This window comes from Peromyscus leucopus, chromosome 7 (genome assembly GCF_004664715.2).
Source record: "Peromyscus leucopus breed LL Stock chromosome 7, UCI_PerLeu_2.1, whole genome shotgun sequence".
NCBI lineage: Eukaryota > Metazoa > Chordata > Mammalia > Rodentia > Cricetidae > Peromyscus > Peromyscus leucopus.
Window position 1 is genome coordinate 1,543,029 of NC_051069.1, and position 26,926 is coordinate 1,569,954.

The 26,926-nt window shown below is 44.4% G+C and overlaps 1 protein-coding gene and 1 long non-coding RNA gene across 6 annotated transcripts in view; both read left to right on the top strand.

The window, feature by feature from the left end:
* Positions 1–5,840, top strand: part of Aqp9 (aquaporin 9) — a 52,301-nt gene extending 46,461 nt beyond the window's left edge. For all 5 annotated transcript variants that reach the window (XM_028865626.2, XM_028865642.2, XM_037207356.1 and 2 more), the window contains one exon: positions 2,833–5,840. In XM_028865626.2, coding sequence (XP_028721459.1) covers positions 2,833–3,007 — 175 coding nt within the window. In that variant the 3' untranslated portion in view covers positions 3,008–5,840. The remainder of the gene's footprint in view (positions 1–2,832) is intronic.
* A 7,548-nt stretch (positions 5,841–13,388) lies between these two features.
* LOC119088297 lies at positions 13,389–18,446 on the top strand. Its single transcript, XR_005091920.1, has 3 exons — positions 13,389–14,224; positions 17,469–17,609; positions 18,165–18,446. It is a non-coding gene; the product is annotated as an uncharacterized LOC119088297 (long non-coding RNA).
* The last annotated feature ends 8,480 nt before the right edge of the window (positions 18,447–26,926 follow it).

The following is a 26,926-nucleotide window of genomic DNA, read 5'->3' on the forward strand; positions in this document are numbered from 1 at the left end:
TCTACAGATTGACTTTGTGACCAAATTGAAACTAATTTGACATCTGATGCTGCCAAGGGGCTCCTGAGTCCTTCACTCTCTCAGTAGAGCAGCTTTAGTGGGTATTAGAAAGGCAGAAGTCACTGGGCCGTGGTGGCGCACGCCTTTAATCCCAGCACTTGGGAGGCAGAGCCAGGCGGATCTCTGTGAGTTCGAGGCCAGCGAGGCTAGCCTGGTCTCCAAAGCGAGTTCCAGGAAAGGCTCAAAGCTACACAGAGAAACCCTGTCTTGAGAAAAAAAAAAAAGAAAGAAAAGAAAAGAAAAAAGAAAAGAAATGCAGAAGTCCCTGTGATAGAGAAGGACATCTCCAAATCAGCTCACACACTAGCATTTGGGGCAGAAGTTTGGCCTGTTTAATAGGCCGACTGATCAAAGTTAATCTGACGTACCATATAAGATGAGATGAGGAGAGAGTAGAAGGGCAGAATCCATGCAGAAGGCGGACCTGTGCCTGTAATTCCAGAGCCGGGATAAAGAGGCAGAGGCAACACACAGATCCTGAGAGCGTGCTGGCCAGCCGGCCTACTTGAAAGGGAAGCTTCCACTTCAGTGAGACACCATCTCAGCTCAATAGAGCAGAGAACAATAGAGGGAAACTATATGGGAGTGCCTAATACGGAATGCGGGCTCCAGATGTACATGCATGGACATTCACATCTTCACACTCAAGTACACACACACACACACACACACACACACACACACACACACACACACAGGTTCCTGTGGCAATCCTAGGAACATAGAGTAAATGATGTCTAACCCCGCGTGTGTGCTGAGACAGGACCCTGCAGGTAGTCACACCTGGGCACTTCCCCTCAGAACTTGTTTCTGGCACAATGTGTCCAGCTTCAGATAAAGCAGGCAGGGTCCAGCCCATGACAGGGAGATGCTCCAGAAAGGAAACTGTGGGACAACTAAAATGGCTGCTATGGGGATGGCACTCTTATCTCCAGACAAGGCTTCCAGAAAGGTTTTTAAACCCAGAGGAGAAATCCTCTCACAGCAGGGTGCGTCCGGATTTGGGATTTGGCGGTGTGGGAAAGGACAGGGCAGTCCAGCGACCTCTTGCATAAAGTAAGAGTGACATCTGGTGGCTGCCCTGCTGAGTCTCAGAGCTCTCCCATCCAATCCATGCAGCGCCCCTCCCTCCCTGCTCCCTGTGAAGGAAGGAACTGGAGTTCAGAGAGGGCACTTCCTCAGAGACCTTCTAGACTGCCCCAGGGTAGAGACCAGGTCTTCTGGAGTCCAGGACAGGGCTCCCGTTTTCTGCTTATATCCTCTATTGTCCTCTCTGATCAAAATCTGCTGTGCACAAAACAGGTGTGAAGGCTGTCACCCCAGCACTCGGGAGGCTGAGGCAGGTGAAGTCAGGAAAGTCTGAGGGAAGCCTGAGCTGCATAATGAGTTCTAGGCCACCTGGACTGCAGAGTTATCTCAGATAGACCACAGACCCTATCTCAGACAGACAACCTCTGCTCTAGACAAAAGGCCACAAGGAACAGTCTGTGGCTATCAAGTGTAATCATGCAAAGAACAGGCACGGGTTCTTCTATGATCAGCATGTTTATTCTCCGTTACACCAGGAAGGAAGGCTTTTGATTTCTTATGGTTCTGGGGGAATCAAACCCAAAACCTTGTGCACAGTGAACAAGGGCTTTCCTACTGAAATGCTCTCCAAGCCTTTTCCTGTTAGTTCACTCTAGGACGCCAGAACCTAGTCAGAGCACAGCGAAACCCTCGCAGGCACCTGCTGTCTGTTCCTCCTGTTCGCCTGCTTTCCCTGTATTATTCTGAATGTTTGTCGTTCTCCCGGTTTTTAGGAATAGTTTTCCTCAACTGTCTACATCCCTACATGATGTATTTTCTGCCTCACTTTGCCTAAGCAACCATAGAAGTCATTCCTATGGAGCCACTTAATAAATAAACAAACAACCTCACGAAGTGACCTGCTGCCTCCCAGACTGCATCTTTACTAGAGTGTACAGACCCTGGCGGGTTCTGCAGAGAAAGGGGGATGGTGGTACGAAAGCCTTACAGAGTGAGGACTTGCAGAGTGCCCTGTGGGCTGTGCCTCCAAGGAGAAGCACTGGCTCTAATGCTATTCGGTAGATGATTTAGCAGATAGTTCACATACTGCTTTAGATTTTCTTCAGTCACTATCTGGCTGTCAGCATCAACTGTGAGTCCCTGGAATCTGTTCCCGTTCTGAATCCCCTCTTCTCTTTGTTTCCTTCACAACCCCCAAGCTTCATCGTTTCCCAATCTAAGAAAGACAGCTACTGAACAGCCTCTCTAAAGGTCCTCAAATTTGGCCATGGATTCATGGAACCATATTTTTTTTAATATATTACATTTTATTGGAGGGGTGGATAGGATGGGTGGTACACATACATTACCATGCACATGTGGAGGCCATAAGACAGCTTGCAATAATTAGTTCTCTCCTTCCAACGTGTGAGTCCTGGGGATCAAACCCAGGGTATCAGGCTTGGCAGCAAGCACCTTTACCCACGGAACCATCTCACTTGCCCAAGTACCATGTTTTCTAAAAGGAAAATAAACAGGGTGCAATCATTCGCTGGTGTCATTAGGGTACTGGAATGGGTTCCTGATATCAGGCACACAGGAAAGTCCAGGGTGGGGATGGCCATGCTGTGGTGAATGTGCTTATACTTCATACTCTCCAAGTTCAAGAGAGGGATGGACACAAGAAAGCTTCACTAGTGAATAACAAGGTAGAGATAGCGGGGTGGCCGAGACATGTCTCACTGATTTCCTGTTTGCTTTCAGAGTTGGAAATAACTTCTGGTGGATTCCTGTTGTGGGTCCTATGGTTGGTGCCGTCCTTGGAGGCCTCTTCTACATTCTTTTAATCCAAATGCATCACTCAGACCCCAGCTCAGAAGCGAAGGCAGAGCCATATGAGAACAAGCTAGAGAAACATGAACTCAGCGTCATCATGTAGTGGTGTGACCAGGTCTAGATTTACTATTCATTTGGTTCTCTCTTCAGAAAAGATGGCATCTGTGTGGTATGCTTTGGTGAGAATTGGGGATGGGGTAGGGGGAGATCTACCCAGTTTTCTCTAGCTATTGGGGACAAACCATCGCAAAGGCAGTCATGAAAAGCCCCACCCTCCCAAGAATAGCACTGTCTCCTGAGGCAGCTTTCTCTCCTGCCTACTTTATTGCATCTTTGATGGAAGTTCTTCCTCCCAGGTGATTGCTAAAAATTTGGAAACTTGACCATGGACTTGGCTGGATGGCCTCAGAGATCTTTATTACCCTGTATGAAACAGTGTCATCGGAGGCTCTGTCTTCACAATCTACAAATGCAATGTTCTGAAACGCAAAGGCCTGACAGTAGCTGTGCTTAACACCTACAGAATGGGGAGCAAAGAGTTAACACTCCACCAAGCTGAGCACAGTCTCTGCATAGGAGCTGGTATCCTCCCAACCTAGGGCTATAGAAAACACCAGAAAGCAGCTGGAAAGAGTGCTGTGGCATTTAGAAACCTCAAGACACATGATAAATTTGGGAAACTGAATGACTTTTTTTTAAAATGGAAACCATTTGTCAGATTAATCTCTTGCTCTTCTGCATCTTAGATGGTCTCAATTAATTTCCAAGTCTTTAAGTATGCAATAACCTAAAATATGATTGTAACCTTGGTGGTGAAAAATCCGTCACTCGATCTTTTTAGCACAAATGTGTTTTCCTAATGGCTCAGTCGAGGACAGACCTCTGGAGTAGGCCGTGGCTGCAGTCATCTGTGTCCCCAGAAGCCCAAACTAAAAGCTAGTGGGAGCTGGCCAAGCAGACTGAAGTTGAAGGTAGAAAAAGTCCCTGGGACAAAAGCATGAACGACAGGCTGTATCGCCCACAAGACACTCATAGGTGTCGTCACAGTTGATCCCAACGTCGATCGCCTGGGGTAAATACGCACAGCAGCCATTTTCCAAATGAAATTCTCATGTGAATTAAGCAAGTTGCCCTCTGTTTTGCAGGGTGCCTTATGCCTTCCAGAAGCTCGCTAGCTGACTGAGGGTGTTAGACATCCCACTCAGGCTTATGTGAAAGGGGGCATCAGCGGCTTCCATCTGATCATTTTCATTTCATTTCTCTGAGAGAAACACTCTCAGAGGTCTTTCTTCCTCAGCCACTCTTGATTTCCTCCCCAGCCTCCTGGAGACAGTTTCTAACTAATGCTGCTTTCAACTGGAATGAGAAATGCTCTACATCGGGGGACACACCTTCATCACAACTGGTAAAAGACCAGCATTCCTAGAGACAACAGCTTCCCCAGGCATTTTGCAAGGACAACAGAACAAGACATGAATGAGAAATGTCTCCAACGCTCTGTGCTGTGCAGCCTGTGGACATATGGACTCACTTTCTAACTCTGAAATTACCTACATATTTTTTTAGTTTAAATGCATTTGGGGGGATATTATTGTATTTAGGGTTTTTTTCCCCCATTTGATGGCTACCAAACATCCTTCGTTCAGAGTTTGTTGATACTGTCTAGGATTTTGATTTCCTGTGAGAATTTTAGAAAATATTAATGCCCAGTTAGTCCTTTACAGATAGCTCGGGTGGTTCAGGCATGCATCAAGGACTGGAAACATGGACTGGATTGAATCCTATGGGTCTAAGTTTTCCTTGAAAGCCATGTACAGTTGTCAGGATGGACTTGTTGGTAGTGCCTTTGGTTCCTGGTGGATTACAGCATGGTTTGCAGTACTGGCAATTTTGCTCTCTCTTCCCCCTGCTCAGAACATCTGGAAACATCTGGAGACACTGATGGCTGTCACAACTAGGAATAGGGGAAAGAGTTAATGGATAGAGATGCTGCCACAACAAGGCAATATCAAACGCATGTCAATCATTGCCAGACTGAGAGACCCTGGAGTTTTGGAAGGTGAGGAGATAATCGAGAGACTGAGGCCCTGTACCCTGGATTCAAGTTCTGTAGGGAGCAGAGATGTTGAACAAGCCAGAACAGAGCCTTATGGTAGATTCTAATTCTTAGAGCAGGAGGCAATCCAAACTTGGAGGTTTTTTTTTTTTGGGGGGGGGGATAGATTGTGCAATAGATGATCCATTCAGTTGCTCATTAAATACCACCAGATGAGCAATGATCAAGATTATGAAGAGAAAGTGTATGGTACTGGAAGTCCACCCTGGAAAGGACATCTTAACAGGAAAAAAGCTCCCTTGTTCTATGCTCAGATCCACTCCTGTCCCAGATCTACAGTGAACATATTTGCCTCTGTTGGATTCTTCACCAAGAGAATATCTGTGAAGTTACTTGGTCCTGCACCAGCATCACCAGTAGAGCCAAGACTCTCCTTTGAAAAGAACTCCTTTAGGAATTATAGTTACAACATTCCTCCCCCTGCCCCCCATCAGTTGAAAAGTTCCTAGGAGCATTTATCTTAATGTCAAAAACCAGAATTTTCTGTGATTTCCCCGACCAGTTGAGGTCTCAGAGCATGGTTCTACCCAGCAAATACCTCAGCAATTATTTAGTTGTTGGATAGGATAACTGAAGCTAAAAATATTTTTTAATTTAATCCTTAAGACATAATTATAATTTAAGTTGCGCGCACGTACACACACACACACACACACACACACACACACACACACACATCTTGTTACATAAGTTATTTCAGCATTCAGCAATATCATCATGGGAAAAGAATTGGAATTTCTGATTACAGAGAATGGTTTATAAGCTTTGTTTAGCCATAAAAAATGATTGTTCAAATAAAATTTTGTGTGGTATCCACAAATGAAGTGGGGCTGTTATAAATACAAAGGGGAGAGAGGGTTAAGGAAAGTTGCCCCAAGAATAGCTGTATTGGGGATTTGGGGGCATCTTCAGAACACCACATCATGGTTTAAAAACCACTGACAGAACATCTCAATGAAAGTTTCAAGGACAGAAACTGGCTTCATTTCATTCAACCTCAGGCCATCTTCCATGGCCACCTTAAGAAGTGAATTTGGGTAAATAGAATTCTCCACCACCCCCGCCCCAAAAACACCACAATGAGATGTTGTATGTCAGTTCTCAAACTGAGAATCTAAATTCTCTGAGGTAAGGAGTTTACTAATTACAGCCCATGGGCATAAATTATGATAGCCCTGGTCAGGGTTACTGTGTGGACCCTCTAGGTCTCCACGAAAAAAAAAAGATAACTGATGAAAGATTACTGTAGATAGACAGACAACTAAGCAACTGAGGTCTAACCTCGTGTGTCATGAATGGAGTCGCTCTTACGTAAGAGAGGACTCTTTGCTGTGGCAGAGGGCACATAGCAAATGACCATGAATAGGCTGCAGTTGTTGAGAGAATCCACCAAGCTGTGAGTGGATGTACAATCGGGCCCCCTAGAGGGCTATGTTTTGTTTTGCCTTGATGAGTTTCACCCACAAAAAAAGAAACAAATGTTGAAGACTGCTGGTGACGTGATGGATTGTATTCTTTATCTACAAATGATTTTAGGGAAGATTCAAACATTTGGTTGTATCCTAAAAACAACAACAAAACCATCATGGGTGAGGTGGGGGGAGGAGCTGGAGAGATGGCTCAGTGGTTAGGGGTACCTGCAGTTCTTGTGGAGGCCAGAAGTTCTGTTTCCATCATGTAAAGCAGCTCACAACTGCCTTTAACTCCAGCTTCAGAGGAAACCCATGCCCGCCCTCTGCTTGTCCCCACAGGCATCTGCATGAATGGGCTAAGACACACATGCACGCACGCACGCACACACACACACACACACACACACACACACACACACACACACACACGCTTGAGCACTCGGCACTGAGCCTGATGAAAACTAAGGTGCTGGTGTGACCTCTTGCTTCCTCCCTAGGCTAGTCCCTGGTGTCGCTAGCCTGGTCTCACGCAGGCAGTCCCTCTCAGTGCTCAACACTATGCTTGCTGGGGGCATCTTTGGGTTTCTGGAGGTTGAGAACACTTCAAGAGTCCAGGCCCTCAGCCATGGTGATCCTCATGGCATGGCCTCTCATCAGGGTCCTAGCAGGAAATGAGTGTGTAAAGTCCAACCTCACTAGAAAGCCTGTAATGTGTTTGTATTCGTCACTTGGTGTCGTTATGATGCAATGCCCGGCAAAGGCAACTGAAGGGTGTGTTGTGGTTCACTTTAAGGGATGCAGTCCATTGTGGTGAAGAAGGTACAGCTGCAGGACTGTGACGTAGCTGCTCACACTACATCTACAATTAAGACCCTGTAACCTGCAAGACCCATTCTGCCCAACAAACCTACCATTCTCCCCTCCCCCACCCCCGGCCAACCATCCCCAGCAAAATCAGCAGTCCCCAGAGGCACAAGCACCACCTGTACCATTTGGAGGAGGAAGTGAGTGACTGGTCTCCTAGTTGAACTTTCCCAGTCTCTTAGGTCTTAAAGCCTTAGGTCCTGGAACACATCCTGTGACCTGCCCCTCCCATCTCAGCCCCAGCAACCAGCCAGCAGGTAAGAGTCCTGCAGGCAGGCAGCGCCACCACTGCTGCCACCCATGGGACCCTGTAACCTGCAAGACCCACTTCACTACCCATGCCCACCAAGGCCATCATCCTCCCTGTGGCAAACAATCCCTGGCAAAGTCAGCAGCCCCTAGAGGCACAAGCACCACCTACACCCAAGGAAGAAGAGCAGCCGCCCTGTGAACAGTCCTCTCCAGCAACATCAGCAGACCCTATAGGCACAAACCCCACCCACACCAGTTGGAAGAACAAGCACAGGCACAACCCACACCAGTTGGAAGAACAGAGCTCATAGGCACAAGAAAAGCCCGAACCAGCCAGGAGAATTAGTTGATACACTGGACTTATGCACCCAAACCCCCACAAATCTCAAATGAGACAACTCCACTCGACCCGACAACCAGCCAATCACCAGAACCCTTGGACATTCAGGGCAAAAGACCATAAAGAAAACAGACAAAAAAAGGTACAAAAGACCCATCCAACAAAGACATCACAAGAGTCAACACCAGTACCTATAGTTATCCCAAACCCAGATGGGTAAACAGCAGTGTAAGAATACATTCAACAATGTAAAGAGCAATAAGGCACCACCAGAACCTAGTGATTCTACAACAGCAAGACTAGACCATCCCAATACAGATGAAAAAGAAAATGACCTTAAAAATAGCTTTATGAAGATTACAGAGGCCCTTAAAAAGGAAATGAAAAATTCCCTTAAAGAAATCAAGGAAAAGACAAACAAAAGTTGGAAGAAATCAGTAAATCCCTTAAAGAAAGCCAAGAAAAAACAATTAAACTGGTGAAGGAAACAGTTCAAAACTTGATAATTGAAATAAAGGCAAAGAAAACACAAACCAAGGGAACGCTGAAAATGGAAAATCTGGGTAAACGAACAGGAAGTACAGGTGTAAGCATAACCAACAGAATACAAGAGATGGAAGAGAGAATATCAGGCAATGAAGATATGATAGAGAAAATAGATTCATTGGTCAAAGAAAATGTTAACTCCAATAAATTCTTAATACAAAACAACCAGCAAATCTGGGATATCATGAAAAGACCAAATCTAAGAATAATAGGGATAGAAGGAGAAGAATTCCAGCTCAAAGGCACAGAAAATATATTCAACAAAATCATAGAAGAAAACTTTCCCAACTTAAAGAAAGACATGCCTGTGATGATACATGAGCTTACAGAACACCAAATAGACTGGACCAAAAAACAAAGTCCCTTTGCCACATATAATTAAAGACACCAAATATATAGAATAAAGAAAGAATGTTAAGAACTGCAGATGAAAAAGGCCAAGTAACATATAAAAGCAGACATATCAGAATTACACCCAATTCTCAATGGAGACTCTGAAGTTAGAAGGTCCTAGACAGACATTTTGAAGACACTAGGAGACCACGAATGCCAGCCCAGACTACTATATGCAGCAAAACTTCAATCACCATAGATGTAGAGAACATATTCCATGACAAAACCAGGTTTAAACAATACCTATCCACAAATCCAGCCCTACAGAAAGTACCAGGAAGAAAACTCCAACCCAAAAAAGTTAGTTGCATCCACAAAAACACAGGCATAATCTCACACCAGCAAATCCCAAATAAGGATTTGCAACTCTCTCTCTCTCTCTCTCTCTCTCTCTCTCTCTCTCTCTCTCTCTCTCTCTCTCTCTCTCTCCTCTCCCACCACCAACAATAACAAAACCAAAAAATAACAGGAATTTAATAATCACTGGTCATTAATATCCCTTCATATCAAGGACCTCAATTCCCCAATAAAAAGGCACAGGCTAACAGAATGGATATGAAATCAGGATCCATCCTCCTGCTGCATACAAGAAACACACCTTCACTTCAAAGATAAGCATTATCTCAGAGTAAAGGATTGAGAAAAGATTTTCCAATCGAATGGACCTATAAAACAAGCTGGTGTAACTATCCTAATTTCTAACAAAATAGACTTCAAATTAAAATCAACCAAAAGAGATGAAGTCCACTTTACATTTATCACAGGAAAAATCCATCAAGATGAGTCTCAATTCTGAACACTTATGCCCCAAATATAAGGGCATCCACATTTGTAAAAGAAATATTACTAAAGGTTAAATCACACATCAAAGTCCATATACTAATAGCGGGAGACTTCAACATCCTACTCTCATCAATGGACAGGTCGGCCAGACAGAAACTTAGCAGAAATGAAGGAACTGGCCGAGGTTATGACTCAAATGGACTTAACAGATACCTATAGAGCATTTCACCCAAACATAAAAGAATATATCTTCTTCTCAGCACCTCATGGAACCTTTTCTAAAATTGACCACATATCATTCACAAAGCAAATCTGAACAGATTTTAAAAAATGGAATAATTTCTGAATCTTATTAGATCACCATCGCTTAAAGTTAGAATTCTAAAATTCAACAACCATACAAATTACAGAAAGCCTACAAACTCATGGAAACTGAACAACATTCAAATGAATCACCACTGGGTCAAGAAAGAAAGAAATTAAAGACTTCATAGAATTCAATGAAAATGAATGCACAACATACCCAAACTTATGGGACACCATGAAAGCAGTGCTAAGAGGAAAGTTCATAGCCAAGTGCCTACATAAAGAATTTGGAGAAATCTCACACTAGTGACTTAACAGCACACCTGAAAGCTCTAGAACAAAAAGAAGCAAACTCACCCAGGAGGAGTAGACAAGAAAATAATCAAACTGAGGGCTGAAATCAATAAAATAGAAACAAAGAGAACAATAAAAAAAAATCAATGAAACAAAGAGTTGGTTCTTTGAGAAAATCAACAAGATAGACAAACTCTTATCCAAACTAACCAAAAGGTAGAGAATATCCGAATTAACAAAATCAGAAAGGAAAAGGGAGACATAACAACAGACACTGAGGAAATCCAGAGAATCATTAGGTCATACTTCAAAATCCTGTGCCTGACAAAATTGGAAAATCTAAAAGAAAGGGACAATTTTCTGGATAGGTACCACATACTAAAATTAAATCAAGACCAGAAAAACAATTTAAATAGACCTATAAACCCTAAGGAGATAGAAGCAGTTATTAAAAGTCTCTCAACCAAAAAAAGGCCAGGGCTAGATGGTTTCAGCACAGAATTTCACTAGAATTTAAAGAAGAATATCAATCTCCTCAAATTGTTCCACATAATAGAAACAGAAGGAACATTGCCAAACTCTCTTTATGAGGCTATAGTTACCCTGATACCCAAACCACAAAGATGCAGCAAAGAGAATTACAGACAAGTCTCCCTCATGAACATTGATGCAAAAATACTCAATAAAATACTGGCAAACCGAATCCAAGAACACATCAAAAAAAAAAAAAAAAAAAATCATCCACATGGTAGCTCACAATCATCTGTAACCCCAGTTCCTGGGGATCCAACACCTTGCAGCTAAGACAAACTGATTTTCCTTATTTGTGTTTATTTGTTTTACATCCCAACCAAAGTATCTCCTCCTGCCTTTCTTCCCAGTTCCTCCTCCACTCCTCTTCCTTTGTTTCTCTTCAGATACGATGGTAGATCAAGTTGCAGTGAGACTAGACTGGATGAGGCACTCCAGTAGGAGGAATAAGTCCCCAAAGCAGGCCTCAGAGTCAGAGATAACCCCTACTCCCACTGCTAGGAGTCTCACAAGATGGCCAAACTACACAATGGTAATATATATGCAGAGGGCCTAGGTCAGTCTCATGCAGGCTCCCTGGTAATCGGTTCAGTCTGTAAGCCTCTATGAACCCAGGTTACTTGGTTCTGTAGGTGTTTTGTGGTGTCCTTGACCCTTCTGGCTCCTACAAGCCTTCCTCCCCATCTTCCACAGGATTCCTCGAGGTCCATCTAATGTTTGGCTGTGAGTCTGCATCTGTTTCCATCAGTTGCTAGATAAAGCCTCTCTGATGACAGTTGGGCTAGGCACCAATCTACTACAGCAGAATATCATTAGGAATCATTTCATTGACTTTTTGTTGCCATTCATGTTTGATTCTGCCCTAGGTCTCTGGGATGTCCTGCCTCTGGTTCCTGGCCCTAAGGCGTGAGCTCCCTCTCAGGGTATAGTTCTCCAGCTGGGCCAGTCATTAGTTGACCACGCCCACAGTTTCTGTGCCATCTTTACCCAGGCACATCTTACAGACAGGACAAATTGTAGGTCAAAGGGTTTGTGTCTCAGTCCCTTCATTGGAAGTCTGGCTAGTTATAGGAGGTGGCCAGTTCAGGCTCCATATCCATTATTCCTAGGAGTCTTAGCTTGGGTCACCCCCATAGATTCCTGGGAGTTTTCTTTGCTCAAGGTTTCTGGCTTATCCCAGAGATACCCCTGATTCCAGTTGTCTCTCCTAGTACTCTCTCTCTCCATCATCCCTCCACCTGATCCCTCCTGTTCCCATCCCACCCCTCTCCCAGCCCCCCCCTTATCCACTGGCAGTGTCCACTCTATTTCCCCCTCACAGTGAGATGCATGCACCACCATTGAACCCTCCTTGTGACTTAGCTTCTCTAGGTCTGTGGGTTGTAGCATGGTTATCCTTTACTCTATGGCTAATTTCTACTTATGAATGAGCACATACCATGTTTGACAAATCAATTTTTTAAATTAATTTTTAGTGATTTATTTATTTTATTTTATGTGTACTGGTGTTTTGCCTACATGTATATCTGTGTGAGGATGTCAGGTCCCTTGGAACTGGAGTTACAGACAGTTGTGAGCTGCCATTTGGGTACTGGGAATTGAACTCAGGACCTCTGGAAGAGCAGCCAGTGCTCTTAACTGTGGAGCCATCTCTCCAGCCCCAGACAAACCGATTTTTAAAATGGACTATAGAGTTGATGCCTCATTAAAGTATGTATGTGAATATTCAATATACATATCAAAGAAGTTCACATTAAACTTAGCACTGTAGCTTGTTATTTTAGCTTAAAAATCTGTGTCAAGAACCAAAACACATCAACAACTCCAAACTGCAAGATCCAGAGCAACTGTAGCTGGTAATGCAAGGCTAGTAAACATGTCCGATGGTATAAGTGGGTTTTTAAAATGTCATAAAGTTAAACACAGGCTCGCTCTGTCATCTCTGAATTCTACTCCTAGGTATTTATCCAAGAGAGTGTATATGATCTACACACAAGCGTTATTGTACAAAAATGTTCATGGCATCTTTATTCAGTAATGCTCCAACCAGGACAGAGTCTAAATGTCCATGAACAGGGAAAAAGACACACAGTTTTTGATATACCATGGCAAGGGAAGACTCAACAACAGAAAATAACATGCTGTTCATATCACAGTGTGAAAAATATTAAAAGATGCTGGGAAAAATGAGTCAAATATGGGAAGTGCACCATGATTCAACTTTTACAGAATTCAAGAAAAATAAAGTACCCCATGGTGACGGAAACTGTAGCAATCAGTCATGTCAGAGATGGGAGGGTGCAATGTTTGTAATGGAGCTTGGGAAAATGGAAATGTTATATATTTTGATTGGGTGTGAGGATTGTATAGATACACACACATGTCAAAATTCAGCAAACCTTATACTTGAAATAGACTGTATAAAATATCTTCAAAATGATTACGGCTGATTTTTCATCCAAGACTGTAGGACTTGCTGGATGTGGTGGCTCACACCTATAATCTCAGCTGCTGGGAGGCAGAAGCAAGAAGATCCAAAGTTCAAGATAATCTTTTTTTTTTTTTTTTTTTTTTTTTTTTTTGAGACAGGGTTTCTCTGTGCAGCTTTGCGCCTTTCCTGGAACTCACTTGGTAGCCCAGGCTGACCTCGAACTCACAGAGATCCGCCTGGCTCTGCCTCCCGAGTGCTGGGATTAAAGGCATGCGCCACCACCTCCCAGGCCCTCAAGATAATCTTAGACTCCCCAGCAAGACCCTGTCTCAAAAAAATAGATCAATCTATAGAATGATGGATAGATAAGTACAGCTAACACCGTGTTTTCTGTAGGTTGGATGCTGTCGATTGGAAGCCACAGACAGACTGAGTGTAGAAGGACAGATGGCAGGCAAATAGTGTCCAAGAAACTGCTGTGTTCATGTCTGCGTCAGATAAAATAGGCCTTAAAAAACAACTATGAGACGAAGAACATATATGTACATAAGAACAGAGCCTCAAAATACATGAAGAAAACCATGAAAGAATTGAAGGACAGATTAAAAATATTCAGATACAGTAGTTGGAAGACTTAACTATTTCATTTATAATATGTTTTTTCTTTGAGAATTCCACACATGCACACAATGTATTTTGACCACAGTCACCCTCCATTTCTCCCCGTTACCAACTTCACACCACACTTTTTGTTCTTTATAACCTATTGAGTTCAATTTGTTCTACCTATACATGCATGGACGTGGGACCACACCCAGGGGCAAGGCTGACCTACCAGGGACCACACCTCTGAAGAATAAATATTTCATTTGTGGTAAAGGTAGAAGAGTTGCACAGAACATCAACATGGAGAAGAAGACTTGGAGGTGAGCAGACAATGATAAGAAACTTTCAGAGGACTCCAGAGCCAGTGATAACAGGATACACCTTCTCTTCAAATGAACACAGAACTCTAGGAGAGACCACATACCAGGCACAGTCGATCTGAAATGGTGAGACTCCAACCACAGTTCAACAATTCAAAAAAAAAAACATAGTACCTAGCAGTTCTATTCCTATGTTTACACTAAAGGAACCCCAAACACATGTTGTATACAAATGCGTGGCATTGTAGCATGATAGTTGAGAAATAGCATCATTCATAGTCCTCAAAAACCTGAAAGCAGTCCAAACATCCATCAACTGATAGGTTCATACAATTTAATATCTCCCCACAATGGAATACTACTCAACTCTAAAATAATGGAAGCACAGGTATACATACAACGTGGATAACTTTGGGAAACATGGTTGTATTTAAAATTCTTATGACATTTATCTGTTGTTTGTATGAGTGTGTACCTGTGTGCCATACATAGCACATGTAGAAATCCTTTTTCTCCTTCCACCATGTGAGTTCTGGGGATTGAACTCAGGTCCTCAGGTTTGGCAGCAAGTACCTTTACCCACTGGGCCTTCTTGCTGCCCCCAACACTGTTAAGTGAGAAAACAAGGCAGATACCCAAGATCGCGTCTAGTATGATCATGCTTACACGAAATGTCCATAACAGGCAAGTGGCAGAGACAGAAGGGAGATGAATGGCTTCCAGAGTCCAGGGGAAGCAGAAAATGGGAAGCCATGCTGATAGAACCCGAGGTGACAGAATGCTGTGGAGTTAGGAGTTAAATAGTCTAAAAGACACGAACTGCACTCTATAAGGGGGAACATTTATATTTTGAGAATCTTCTCGTAATTATAAAGAAAAGAATTATGTCCATCTGAAGAACAATCTGGAAGCACTTAGTGATATAAAGATGTATTCCCCTGTGAGTCAGAAATCTCATTCTTGTCCGTATACTTCTGAAAATCAGGTCCATATGGGTGTATCCGTGGGGATATATATAGTGTTGTTCTTGGCAGTGGGGAGTAAGAAGCCACTTAGTCTGGGTAAATACAATGTGGGGAATGAACATTCTCCAAGAGCGTGCAGCAACTAGCCACACTCAGTCAGATGAACTAACTATAATATAAATGGGTGTGTGTACATTTTCCTGGATATTTATTCATATATAGGCATATACATACATATTAGTATATATTCATGCATATGTATATATGAATGTATACATCCTAGATTAACTTTCTTTGCAGTAATAAAATACTCTGATAAAAATTAACAAGGGGGAATGAGTTTATTTTGGCTCAAAATTTCAGATTATAGTTTATCACAAGAAAGTTAACAGTGGCTTGAGCTTGAAGCAGCTGGTCATATCATAACATCATACACACAGTCAAGAGCAGATAAGAAAAAATAAACGCATGTGTGCCTTGTGCTCACCTAGCTTCCTCTACTTTTATATAGTCCAGGACTCAAACTCAGAAAATAGCGTCACCTGACTTCAGGATGGTTCTTCTCATGTAAATTAAGGCAATCAAGATAATCCCCCACAAACATAAGCCAACCTGCTTTAGACCATCCCTCATTGAAACTCTCCAGGTGATTGTGTGTGTGTGTGTGTGTGTGTGTGTGAGAGAGAGAGAGAGAGAGAGAGAGAGAGAGAGAGAGAGAGAGAGAGAATGAAGTGTATAGCAAGTATTGTTTATGTAAGTTAAAAAGATGTAAGTACAGCAGATTCTACAGTGATGAGTATAAATTCAGCATCTGAGGGCGGCTGCCCGCGCGCGGTGGGGGAGGAGATGGGAGGGAAAAGCTCAGCGTGAAGGGGGACAACATAATGGAAGCAAACTAAGCATGAACACTTGCTGATGCCATGCCAGGACTGAGAACTGGAAATGACCCTCTGCCCTGGAATCTGCAGTGGGAGTGAGCAGGAAGAGAAGAGTGAAGGAAGGAAGGACAGACGGAAGAGAGACTCTAGCTCAGATATCCTCTGAAATGTACACAGAGATAATCTCCAGGAAGTGAGATGGAGTTGGGTTTATTCACATGTAACTTTAGTTTAATGGGGCTTAGAAATGGCAAAGTCTTACATATGCTTTTAAGGTGTATTGATTTTTAGTTTATATGAGTGAGTATTCGTGTATGTCTGTGTATCACGTGTGCAGTGCCCATGGAGGCCAGAGAGGGCATCTGGTTGCCTGGAATTGAAGTTACAGATGATTATGAGCCTCTATGTGGGTGCTGGGAACCGAACCCACACCTTCTGCAAGAGCAGTAAGTGCTCTTAACCATTGAGCCATCTCTCCAGCCCTCTTAGGTGGTTTTGATAGATACTTAATGATATCTTGGTGCTATGGATGGCCAAATCTATAACCAGCCTTAGGCCATTAAAGTTGTTGGAAAATGGTTGATTTGTAGCATGTGACCCATCTCTCTATTCTCATGAGATTTGCTCTACTCTCAGCTGACATTTTGGATACGCAGGGTCACTGATGACCCATACCCTACTCAGGATAGTCAAATAATGTCATCTGGATCAAAGGCATATTCAATAGGTTGCTGACCAGCCTTAAAATAAGGTTGTATCTCAACAGGCTCAGAACCAACAAGAGAATGTGTGTCCAGGACTGAACTTAGGACCAGTGGAAGAACGGGGCGGGGGGGGGGGGGGGGGGGCAGCAGCATGCTCTGGTGATCTTGGAGAACGTCTTAGCACCCCACCTATTTCTCTCTGTGACAACAGTGGTTGGGGCCACGTGTGATTACTTAGAGATCCACTGAGCCACTGAGACTGGCGCCACATGTTTTAGAAGGGAAACATAAGGAACCTTGGGTTTCTTTTCAAAAAAGATTTTTCTAAAAGTATGTGTTTCTCTCCCTCACAGAGTGTGTGTGTGTGTGTGTGTGTGTGTGTGTGTGTGTGTGTGTGTGTGTGTGTGTGCAGTGCCCACAGAGTCCAGAAAAGGACATTGGGTTCCCTGGAGCTGAAGTTACAAGTCATGAGCTGCCTGCCATGGGTGCTAGGAACAGAACTCAGTCCTTCTGCAAGAGCAGTACATGCTCTTAACCCCCGAGTTTCTTAGATGTGGAGCTCACGCATGAGTTTCCCAGTCTGGATTTGCCAGGTTCTATTCAACCACATATCCGGTGTTTTGAATAAAAATGTGTGTGGCCTGTTTATAAAATTACAGGGGATAAAAGGATAATTACCATGTGGGTAGGACTTGCACGGTTTATTTTTAGCCGAAATGACCATTTTCCTCCAAGTTGCTTGGTTTCTCTTGTTTCTAGGATTTATTTCCCTTCATTAACTCCTGTTCCCTGTTTCTTTTTCTTTCATCACTCATGTTCCTAGGTACTTCCCACACATCACATCACATCACATCAAACCCAGACAAGAAGTGTGATCATTCTTGTTGTGTAAACGAGGAAACCGAGTCTCAGAGAAGCTGAATACCCGGCCTTAGTTCAGTGAAGAGCCAGGATTTCACCCCAGGTGTGTCGGATTACCAAATCTGAGCTCTCCAGATCCTAAGATGAATTATTCATGCTCATGTAGGGAACAAATTAGTGTTCATTAGGAAACTACACAAGTTGATAACACAACAGCCAGCCACGTCAGACTAAATTTAAATCATTTCATCAGAGAGTTCTTTCCCAAAAAGACAAGGAAAGGACAAATATATCTCAACTCCAAATTCCCCGCAATGTCATCATGAACCAAAGGGAAAATAAAAGCAGTGTGGGGAGCAACTGATTATCCAGGTTTGTAGCTAGAATAATTCTCTTATATTTTTGGTTGTGAGCCTAGCCTTTAACGGCTGAGCCATCTCTCCAGCCCTAGAATAATTCTCAAGTGTCTCTCAGAGGATGGAAGAGAACCTACTCCATTGGCTTGAGTGTCCTCCCAGAGGACTCTGAGCTGGCCAGGTCCATTCAAACATTTAAACAATGTTTTGAATAAAACATGCATGGCATGTTTGTAAAATTGCAGAGGATAAAAGAGTAATTATTTTATGGATGGCTGACTTGGATGGATTTTCTTTTTTAGCTGGAACGACCATTCACTAAATGTCGTTCCATTAATGTATCAAAGCCTACTCAGAAGGATATTGAAAGCACCCTGCTGGAAGATGAACTGTGAGGGGCGGGAGAGACGGCTCAGCAGTTAAGAGCATGCACTGCTCTTGCAGAGGACCAGCCTTTGGTCCCAACACCTATGTGAGACGGATGACAGCTGCCTGTAACACCAGTTCCAGGAGATTGGATGCCCTCTTCTGACATTTTCTGGCACCTGCACAAGTGTACAACCCCACCCCATCCCCAGAAAAACACCTGCAAACACATATTTAAAAATAAAATAAATCTTAAAAAAAAGACTAAATGTGCCAGGTCCTACTCATCAATTTTTATCAAAGACTTTGATAAAATATGCATGACATGAAATATGTACATCAAATTGCAGGTGATACAAAGGATGATTATTAAATGACAAATTATTCTGTTAGATATGAGGTAATATGTCACAAAAGACAATAAGGGAAAATTATAAAATCTTTCCTAAGTCCATGACACCATTCAGGAAGAGACTGGAGAAATAGCCTAACAATAGTCCCATGATAAACACCAGCTGATCTGACCACCAAGTATAAGTTAAACCCAGGACCGGGTGACATGCACAGATAAACAGAGACACCACACTTCCGTCTTCAACATTACACACACCCATTTTGGTTCTAGAGACTTTTGGGGGGAGGGTTGTTTTTGTTATTTATTACCAGATATCAAATTCCCCAACTAAAACCCCCTACGCGATCCTCACTCATGATTCTGTGAGATGACTTGGTAACTCTCTTGTCTCGCTCTTAGTTCCTCTTGCTGTTGGAGGTAAGGCAGAAGCACTCTGGGGACTGACCACTGGACCTGAGCATCCATGGCTTCCTCACTCACATACCCAATGCCTCTACACTTCCCTGTGTGAATCTATTATCTATCCTGGGGCCTTTTCTTCCCAGTATGGCCAGACTTCTTACAAGGGGGTTAGCTTTTATCAGCACAAAGATACACAGTGTAAGACCTTCTCAAGACTTAAGATAGGAGCTGACAGACCCCAGACACATCAGTACTAGAAGACATCTTATCATTTATTAGATGCTATCTTTGGAATTTATGGGCAAGGATAGCCAGGACCTTAAAGAGTTTTTTCGAAACCACATACAACATGAAAGATAAAAAAAAAAAAATCTTTTGTATTTTAGCCCAAGCACTATATTTATTTTCAAATTCTTGGAAGGAGGACTGTACACAAAAGAAGACACACTGCTCTCTGCCTCCAACCAGTGGATCAGATGTAAGCTCTCAGCTGCTGCTCCAGTGCCATGGCTGCCTGCCTGCCACCCTGCTTCCCCCCATGATGCTCTCTGAAACTGTAAAAGCTACTGTTCAACAGGGCAACCTAAACAAGACCAAAACAATAGCGGTACCAATAGACATGCTAACGTGGAAGGGGGGAACTCATGATGCCCCAACCCTAGACGAAGAACTACAGGAAACTAAGGAATTCTGAAAGTGGGGTGAAGGGTCTTCCCCAGGGCAGAGCCCCCCAGTTGGTTATCCAATACCAAATGGTAAGCCCTGAGATCATACACATACAAATAACACAGAGACTGAGCAGGTTGGCAGCAAAGGTGTTATCTCCTCCATGGCCAGCAGAGGGAGCAAAAGGAAAGGAAGATGCCTTTCTTCAGATTGGACACCAAATAGAGAAGCAACAAGGGCCTTCCAGGCGTCCTTACTCACAGACCCCTCTTGCTTCGCTTATGGATAGCGAAACTGAGGCTAAGTGGGGAAGTGGGTTCCCCGAGGTTCCCCACAAATATATAGTAAGCTCTCAGAATTCCTAGTCCCGGGGTCTTTGACCCTTGGTCCTTCTAACACTCCTGTGGTACTGGGCTGCTCTTCAAGAAAATGAGCGGCCGATGGCTGTCTCAGTGGCATCCAGCTCCTTTGTCTAGTTATTGTGAAGTGTGGATCTTGACGTTGAATCCTAGCTCTATTGCTTGCTAATTGTGTAACCTTGGACAAGTCCACAAGTCAAGACTGAGAAATGGACCTCAAAATCTTAGAACAGTCACATTTCTCTCAAAGAGTTAGTTGTCTGAGGAGTAAACAAAATCACGTAAAGTAGGAATGTCATGTGCGGCCTCAGGTGCCGGAGGTGTCAATAAACTGGACATAGCCCGTCAGGGACGGTGGGGAAAATCAGAGTCCGCAGCCACCGGAGAGCATCAGCCTGCGCCAGGAAGGAACTCAAGCCCACGCTCTCAAGTCTTCCAAGGTTTTCATGTGTAAATTCTTACTTGAAAAAAAAGTACTATACAGAGCAAATAATGCCTCAGCCCCCAGCTTGTGAGTCTGGCTTTGAAAGCTGGTGTTAGAGCTTCCTGTGCAGATGCACAGACTGAGAATAAGGGACTCAGTTCTGGACTGGGGAGATGGCTCAGTCTGTATAAAGTGCTTGTCTTCTAAGCATGAGGACCTGAGTTCAATCCCTAAGGCACGCCCCACCCCGCCCATGGTATTGTGCACTTTTAACCTCAGTGCTGGGAAGACAGAGACTGGAAGATCCCTAGGCTGGCCAGCCTGGCCTACTGAGGGAATTCCAAGCCAATGAAAGACCCTGTTTCCATGAGCAAAATAGATAGTTCCTGAGGAATGACTCTCAGAGTTGACCTCTGGCCTCCACACTCTTAAGCACACGAAGATGCGTTCATGTGCACACACACACACACACACACACACACACACACACTCACACACATACCCCACATGCCAAAACAAACAAACAAATAAATAAATGAAACCCAATCTAATAAATGTAAGAGCAGAAATTATAGCTCTCATTTGGAGGGAATGTGCCAATAATATACAACCCCCAGCCGGTCTTCTGACTGGAGACACACAGTGAGCCTCCGGAGTTATTTTCGATCTATAGAAAGCCTTCCAGCTTTCCTTCATGACTTTAGACTTTCTGCCCACTCCATGCCCCATGTCATTTGAGTTACTGTGATCTTCTGGCTGGACTATGAATTATACATTCCACTGACATATTTTTTTCTTTGCAGAGGAGAAAAATAAGATTTCACAAATTTATGTCTAGCACTCATTTTTATTTAATGGCTGTGCTCATAAAATATCCATTGAGAAGCGGCTCTTTGTAACCAAGAATGAGGTAGGGGAACAGAGCCAGGGTCTAGAACTTTTTACACCAAACACCCCAATACATATGATGAATAAAAACCATTTCATTCCAGTCAATGGGGGAAAAATAAACTATCGCCATGTTAGAATAAAAGAGAAAAGATGCAACATAAAATTAAAATGAAAAGAAAGGGGTGAATAGAGAGAGATGGGGAGACAACAGAAAGTCCTACTTCTGTGGGAGGTATGGTTAAGTGTGCATGTGTGCATATGTGTGTGTGCAAATATGTATGTGCATGTGCAAGAGCACATATGAGTACTACTGAGGCCAGAGAACAACCTTAGGTATATTCCTCAAGTGCCTCCCACTGTCTTGCCAAACAGGCTAAGCTGGCTGGCCAGTGAGCCCAGGGATCCGGATGTCTCTGCCTGCCCAGCGCTGGGATTACAAGCATGTGCCACCATGCCCAGGCTTTTTAAAAATGTAGGTTCTGGGGTATCCAACTCAGGTCCTTGTGTTTGCATGGTAAGTACCTTACTAAGGGAACCATCTCCCTGGCCGCACCCCAGACTCCTTACAAGGCCTTGAGAGTCTCCATTTCTCCAGCCAGGCAGGCAAAAGCCTAGGCTCCTGCTTGTCTTCCTTTGGGCATCTCCTCCTCCCGGAGAAGAAACGCGGGTTAGGAAACACCCATTTTGTACTGTTTACCCACTTCGTAAAAACTTCTTATGCAAGCTCAGCATGGTGATTAATTTATAGGTTCGTGTTTTTCAGGCATCTGCAGGAAAGGCTGTCCCTCTGGAGACCAGAGCTGTCCCCGCCTCAAGGATAGCAGTTGGCTTAAAACTAATGACCTTAATTAAGACAGCCAGCATACTGTCATAGTGACTTATCTGGTTACATTTTATCTCAGTAATGCCAAGGACATTTGGAAAAGCAGCCCGTGAGTAGAAGGGCCATGAGGGACACTGTTACCCAAGCAGGGACGGAGTAAAAGGCCTGGAGTCAGGGCACACAGAAGCCCCCCGAAGTCCAGGCACAGCGGTCTAATGAGCAGCCAAGGGAGTCGGCGATCCTGAGGGGAGAGAGTTGCACCGTCCGGGAAAAGTCAGTGCAGTGCTAGGGAACATTAAAAATAATTTTACATGTCAAAAAGAGAGTTTGGGCTTTGATGAGAGCAGCTAGGCAGAGAAGCAGTGAAGGCCAGACCTGCAGCCTGTTTGGGGCTGCAGCCTCAGCAAGCATCTCAACCTCTGGGTTTTAGCTCTTCGGGTTTGCTCTCTTCCAGTTTACAGAGTGGAAACTCCAAAGATAAAAATTTGAAGTCTTCCATATCTTATGTTATGTAGCTGGGTGTCTATTCCCCTGAACTCTTATTTGGAAAAAGAAAATGTTGTCTGTAGAAAAGATAGATCCACCATGCTAACAATAACCCCTCACCTGGACTCACCAGGGACTAACATTTTATCCCTTCTACTTCCTCTTCCCGACTCTTTCAGCTATCAGTTGATGAAATGCATGAGGAAACACATGCATATATAATTTTACTTCATTAAATCACAGACATTCATGGCATTTCATCACTAAATATCACGCCCCACACCTCCTCAGATGAACATTCTTCTACATCCACCACAGCACAGCAACCACACCCAACCAGTCACAGCAACTTAGGATGGAACTCTACTCACAGCCAGACCTCCACAACTCTGCCATAGCTTTGGCAATAGCTTAAAATTTTAGCCTTTGAGCCCACGAGGCCTCAACCCTACACAAAGACTAGAGGCCCGCGAGGAAAGCTGGGAAAGGGAGAAGGGGCCCCTCCCCAGGGACGAACACACCAAGTGGTTGTGCTTGCCAAGTGGCCAGTCCTGAAAACCTACATCCGGGTAACATGCAGAAGCACGCACGCGCACACACACATGCATGCATGCAATAACCCTTAGTTGAAAAAGAAAAAGCAAAGAACTGGGAACAAAAGGAGAGTGAAGAAGGGTGTATGGGAGGCTTGAGAGGAAGGAAACGGAAGGGAGAAATGATGTGATTAAACCATAATCTCAAAACAACATTTAAAAAATGCCGTCTTTGACATTCATTTGGCCTTTACTATTTAAAAACATTAACCGGGGCTGGACCGGTGGCTCAGTAGTTAAGAGCACTTTCTTCTCTTGCAGAGGACCCAGGTTCAGTTCCCAGCACCCACACCCTGGTGCGCAGCCATCTAGAACTCCAGGTCTAGGGGATCCAGCGCTCTATTCTGGCTTCCACGGACACCAGGCACGAATGTGGTACCCAGACGTACATGCAAGCAAAACACCCATATACATAAAAATAAATAAACCCTTAAAAAGCAGCTCCCTTGCACCTGGGCTCCAGACATCCCTGTTATTGAAGGTCTTTGGGAATCTCATCCGGGTTGTGTCAGAACAAGAGTACAGCTTCCAGTTGGGGAATTGACAACCGAGACGTGAACATGGATGTCTGCCCAGCGACCAAATCCCGAAATCCTTTAGAATTTGAGATGAATCCTTGACCCTGCTGCCTGTACCAGGCTCCCAGAGAAGCAGAGAATGCCGTCTGAAATACCAGATGCTAGATTCTAATGTTTACTTTCCTAACTTATGTTCCCCCAAGCTTCCATTTCTGCATCCATAAAATAAAGACAAATAACGCCTACCTCACAGGGTGTTTTGCTCAGGAAATGGTAGTTGAGTGAGTGAATCACTGAGCTAATTAATTTGCTGGGTAGATGAGTCAGAGTTCTTGGTTGCTAGTACTAGAAACTTGAGATAATGAGCTGGGGTGGGAAGAGAATGTATGGGCCAAGCAGCCGTGAACTCACAGCACGGATCAGGAGGCCTGAGAGCAGGTCCAGGCATGTGGCTGCAGCTTGGGCTCACACCAAGGTCTGACTGCAGGAAGAGAGAGTTAGAACACAGTGGCTCTGTACTGCCAGACACATCTGACGCCAGGGCTCTGAATGGCCCTGCATTCCCCTGCTAAAGAGAGGAGAAACTGGGCCTGATCTGCAGGGTGGGTCTCCTGGTTTGAACAATTTGTGCAGGCACCAATGTGAAGAAACTGCTGTGCCTTTGAACCGACTGTGTCTTCCACAACCCAAGGAATCAGTTCTAAGCTTTTAAGCTTAGTAACGGTTTCTACCAAGAACTTGAGCCCTAACATACACCAGAACTCAGTGCATCCCCCAAAGATGAATAAATGGGTGGGTGGGTGGATGGATGGACAGACAGACAAATAGCCCAACAGAAAAAGGAGGATGGGGAGAAGTGAGAGGTGAGCGGAGGGATGGAAGAGAGAGAGGAGAAAAAGGAGGAAGAAGGGAGACAGAGAAAGGTAGGGGAAAGGAAAGAGAGAGCGGAAGAGGAGAAGGTGGAGAAGACTATAACTCAGGCGACGGACTTGGGATGAGTGTATTTGAACAAAGAATTCAACCTCAAGCTGTCTAGCACCCGAATCCGGCAGAAAGTGAGATAGATTAGGTAATTTCAATTTTCCTCTTTGTGCCAGAATCTTATCTCCAGAGACAACATGTTTCTTGGCAATGATCTCATAGGGGGAGCTTCAGCTGGGTTTGTAGGGAAGGTGCTACATGAGGCTTCCATAGCAGCGTAGATGATTTCTTAGCCCCGGAAAAGAAAATCCTTGCCTGAAACACTTGTGTAGACAGCATTTTGCTATACTTCAGGGCAAGATTCCTATGGAGTTGTGGGAGCTGGAGACAGGTACTTCAAAGCCTCCCCTGCTGTTTGGCTCACTATACCAGGAGAACACGGGCATGCTCTGGAAGATACCTGCAGCTGGCCACTCTCCAAAGCCAGCCATGTGGTTAGGTTAGGCCTTCGAGGGTGGAGGACGGGGGCTTCTGCCACTTTCCCTCAGCACCACACGTTCTGAAGGCAGGTGTACTGAGGGGTTGCGCTCCAGGCAGGAGGGTGAGCTGGCATTTTGTTCTGGAAGGTGCAAACCCAGCGTGGGCTTTTGGCAGATAGCAGCCTGGAGCCTCAGCAGCAGGAGTATGTGCAGAGGAAAGCGACTTCTCTTTTTCTGGAAGAAAAAAAAAAACTGAAAAGCCAGTCCAGCTCCAGCACAGTGATGGAGCCTCTGTTCTCTGGTAGGCTGCCCCCCCAGCCCCCTAGGGCCTCCTGAAAAGCAGCTTCACTAGAGAGAACAGTGGATAAACACACACCAGGAGCGAAGGAAGCGAATTCTAACCTTAAACAGAAGAAGGTTAACAGAAGTAGTCGGAGCACTGACTTGAAAGCCCTCAACTTCCTTCTAAAAGATTTGAAAGAGAGAGAGAGAGAGAGAGAGAGAGAGAGAGAGAGAGAGAGAGAGAATGTGCACGTGTTTCTCATTTAGTAAGAAATACTCCTGAAGACCAAAATAAAAATCAGTTTGGAAGGCGAAGTGTGGCATCAGAGTGAGAATTCCAGAAATGTAGCTGCTCCATTATGTTCAAAACAGACCAGCTCAGTTGTTGACCTCCGTGCGCAGAGGCCTGGCCCAGTGCAAGTGAAAAAATGGTGTGTCCTTGGGTACAGCATCACACCCTTCCCCATCTCAGACAGGGTCCCATCTTCCCAGACTCCCTTTCTGCTCACCTAACTCTATCTTCTCAGGACTCAGCTGGGACCACTCAGCTTCCGGGACACTCTCCCTACTCAGCTCTGCCTCTCCCACCCTCCCCCATACCTCCCCCAAAGACCATATGAGCTTCCAACCCAACTCACCCCTTTAGCTCAGCTGTCCAAAGCGCCTGGCTCTTCTTCAGGGAGCATCATGCAGCCTGATGGAAGAGATGGTCGCAGTGCATGTAGGTTCCATGGAGGCAGGAGTTAGACCCTGTTAAGATGGACCCGGGGACATCAGCACTTTGCTCAGAAGAGCAATCTCTCTTCTCTTTGCACCCTCCCATCTCACTGATATCCCTGAAGTACCTGCTCCTCCAAAGAGCACTCAGGGGTCTGCATCCCATTCCAATGGTAGAGAGCCCACATTCAGGCCAGCCTGGTGCCCAAGGACAGTGAAGAAAGAGGCTGGGGGTGTGAGAAATGGGGGGAGGGGCTTTGGGAGGCATTCTGGAAAAGTTAAGAACCAGAGGATTAAGGGGGAATTAAAATATCTAGATATGATCCAGAGAATTTGACTTGGGATCTTCACGAAAGGAAAGCACTGGGTAGCTGAGGCCCAAAGGGCAGATTTGGAATCTTCCCTTTCAGTGGCCAGACATTAATGATGCCTCAGATATATGGCATATTCACATGCATCCCCAGTGCCTCTGTGTACCCCAGAATAGAAGAGGATAGGACAGGATAGGATAGGACAGGATAGGATAGGATAGCATAGGATAGGATAGGATAGCATAGGATAGGATAGGATAGGATAGGATAGGATAGGATAGGATAGGATAGGATAGGATAGGATAGGATAGGATAGGATAGCATAGGATAGGATAGGATAGCATAGGATAGGATAGGATAGGATAGCATAGGATAGGATAGGATAGGATAGGATAGGATAGGATAGCATAAGACAGGATAGGACAGGATAGCATAGGATAGGATAGCATAGGATAGGACAGGATAGCATAG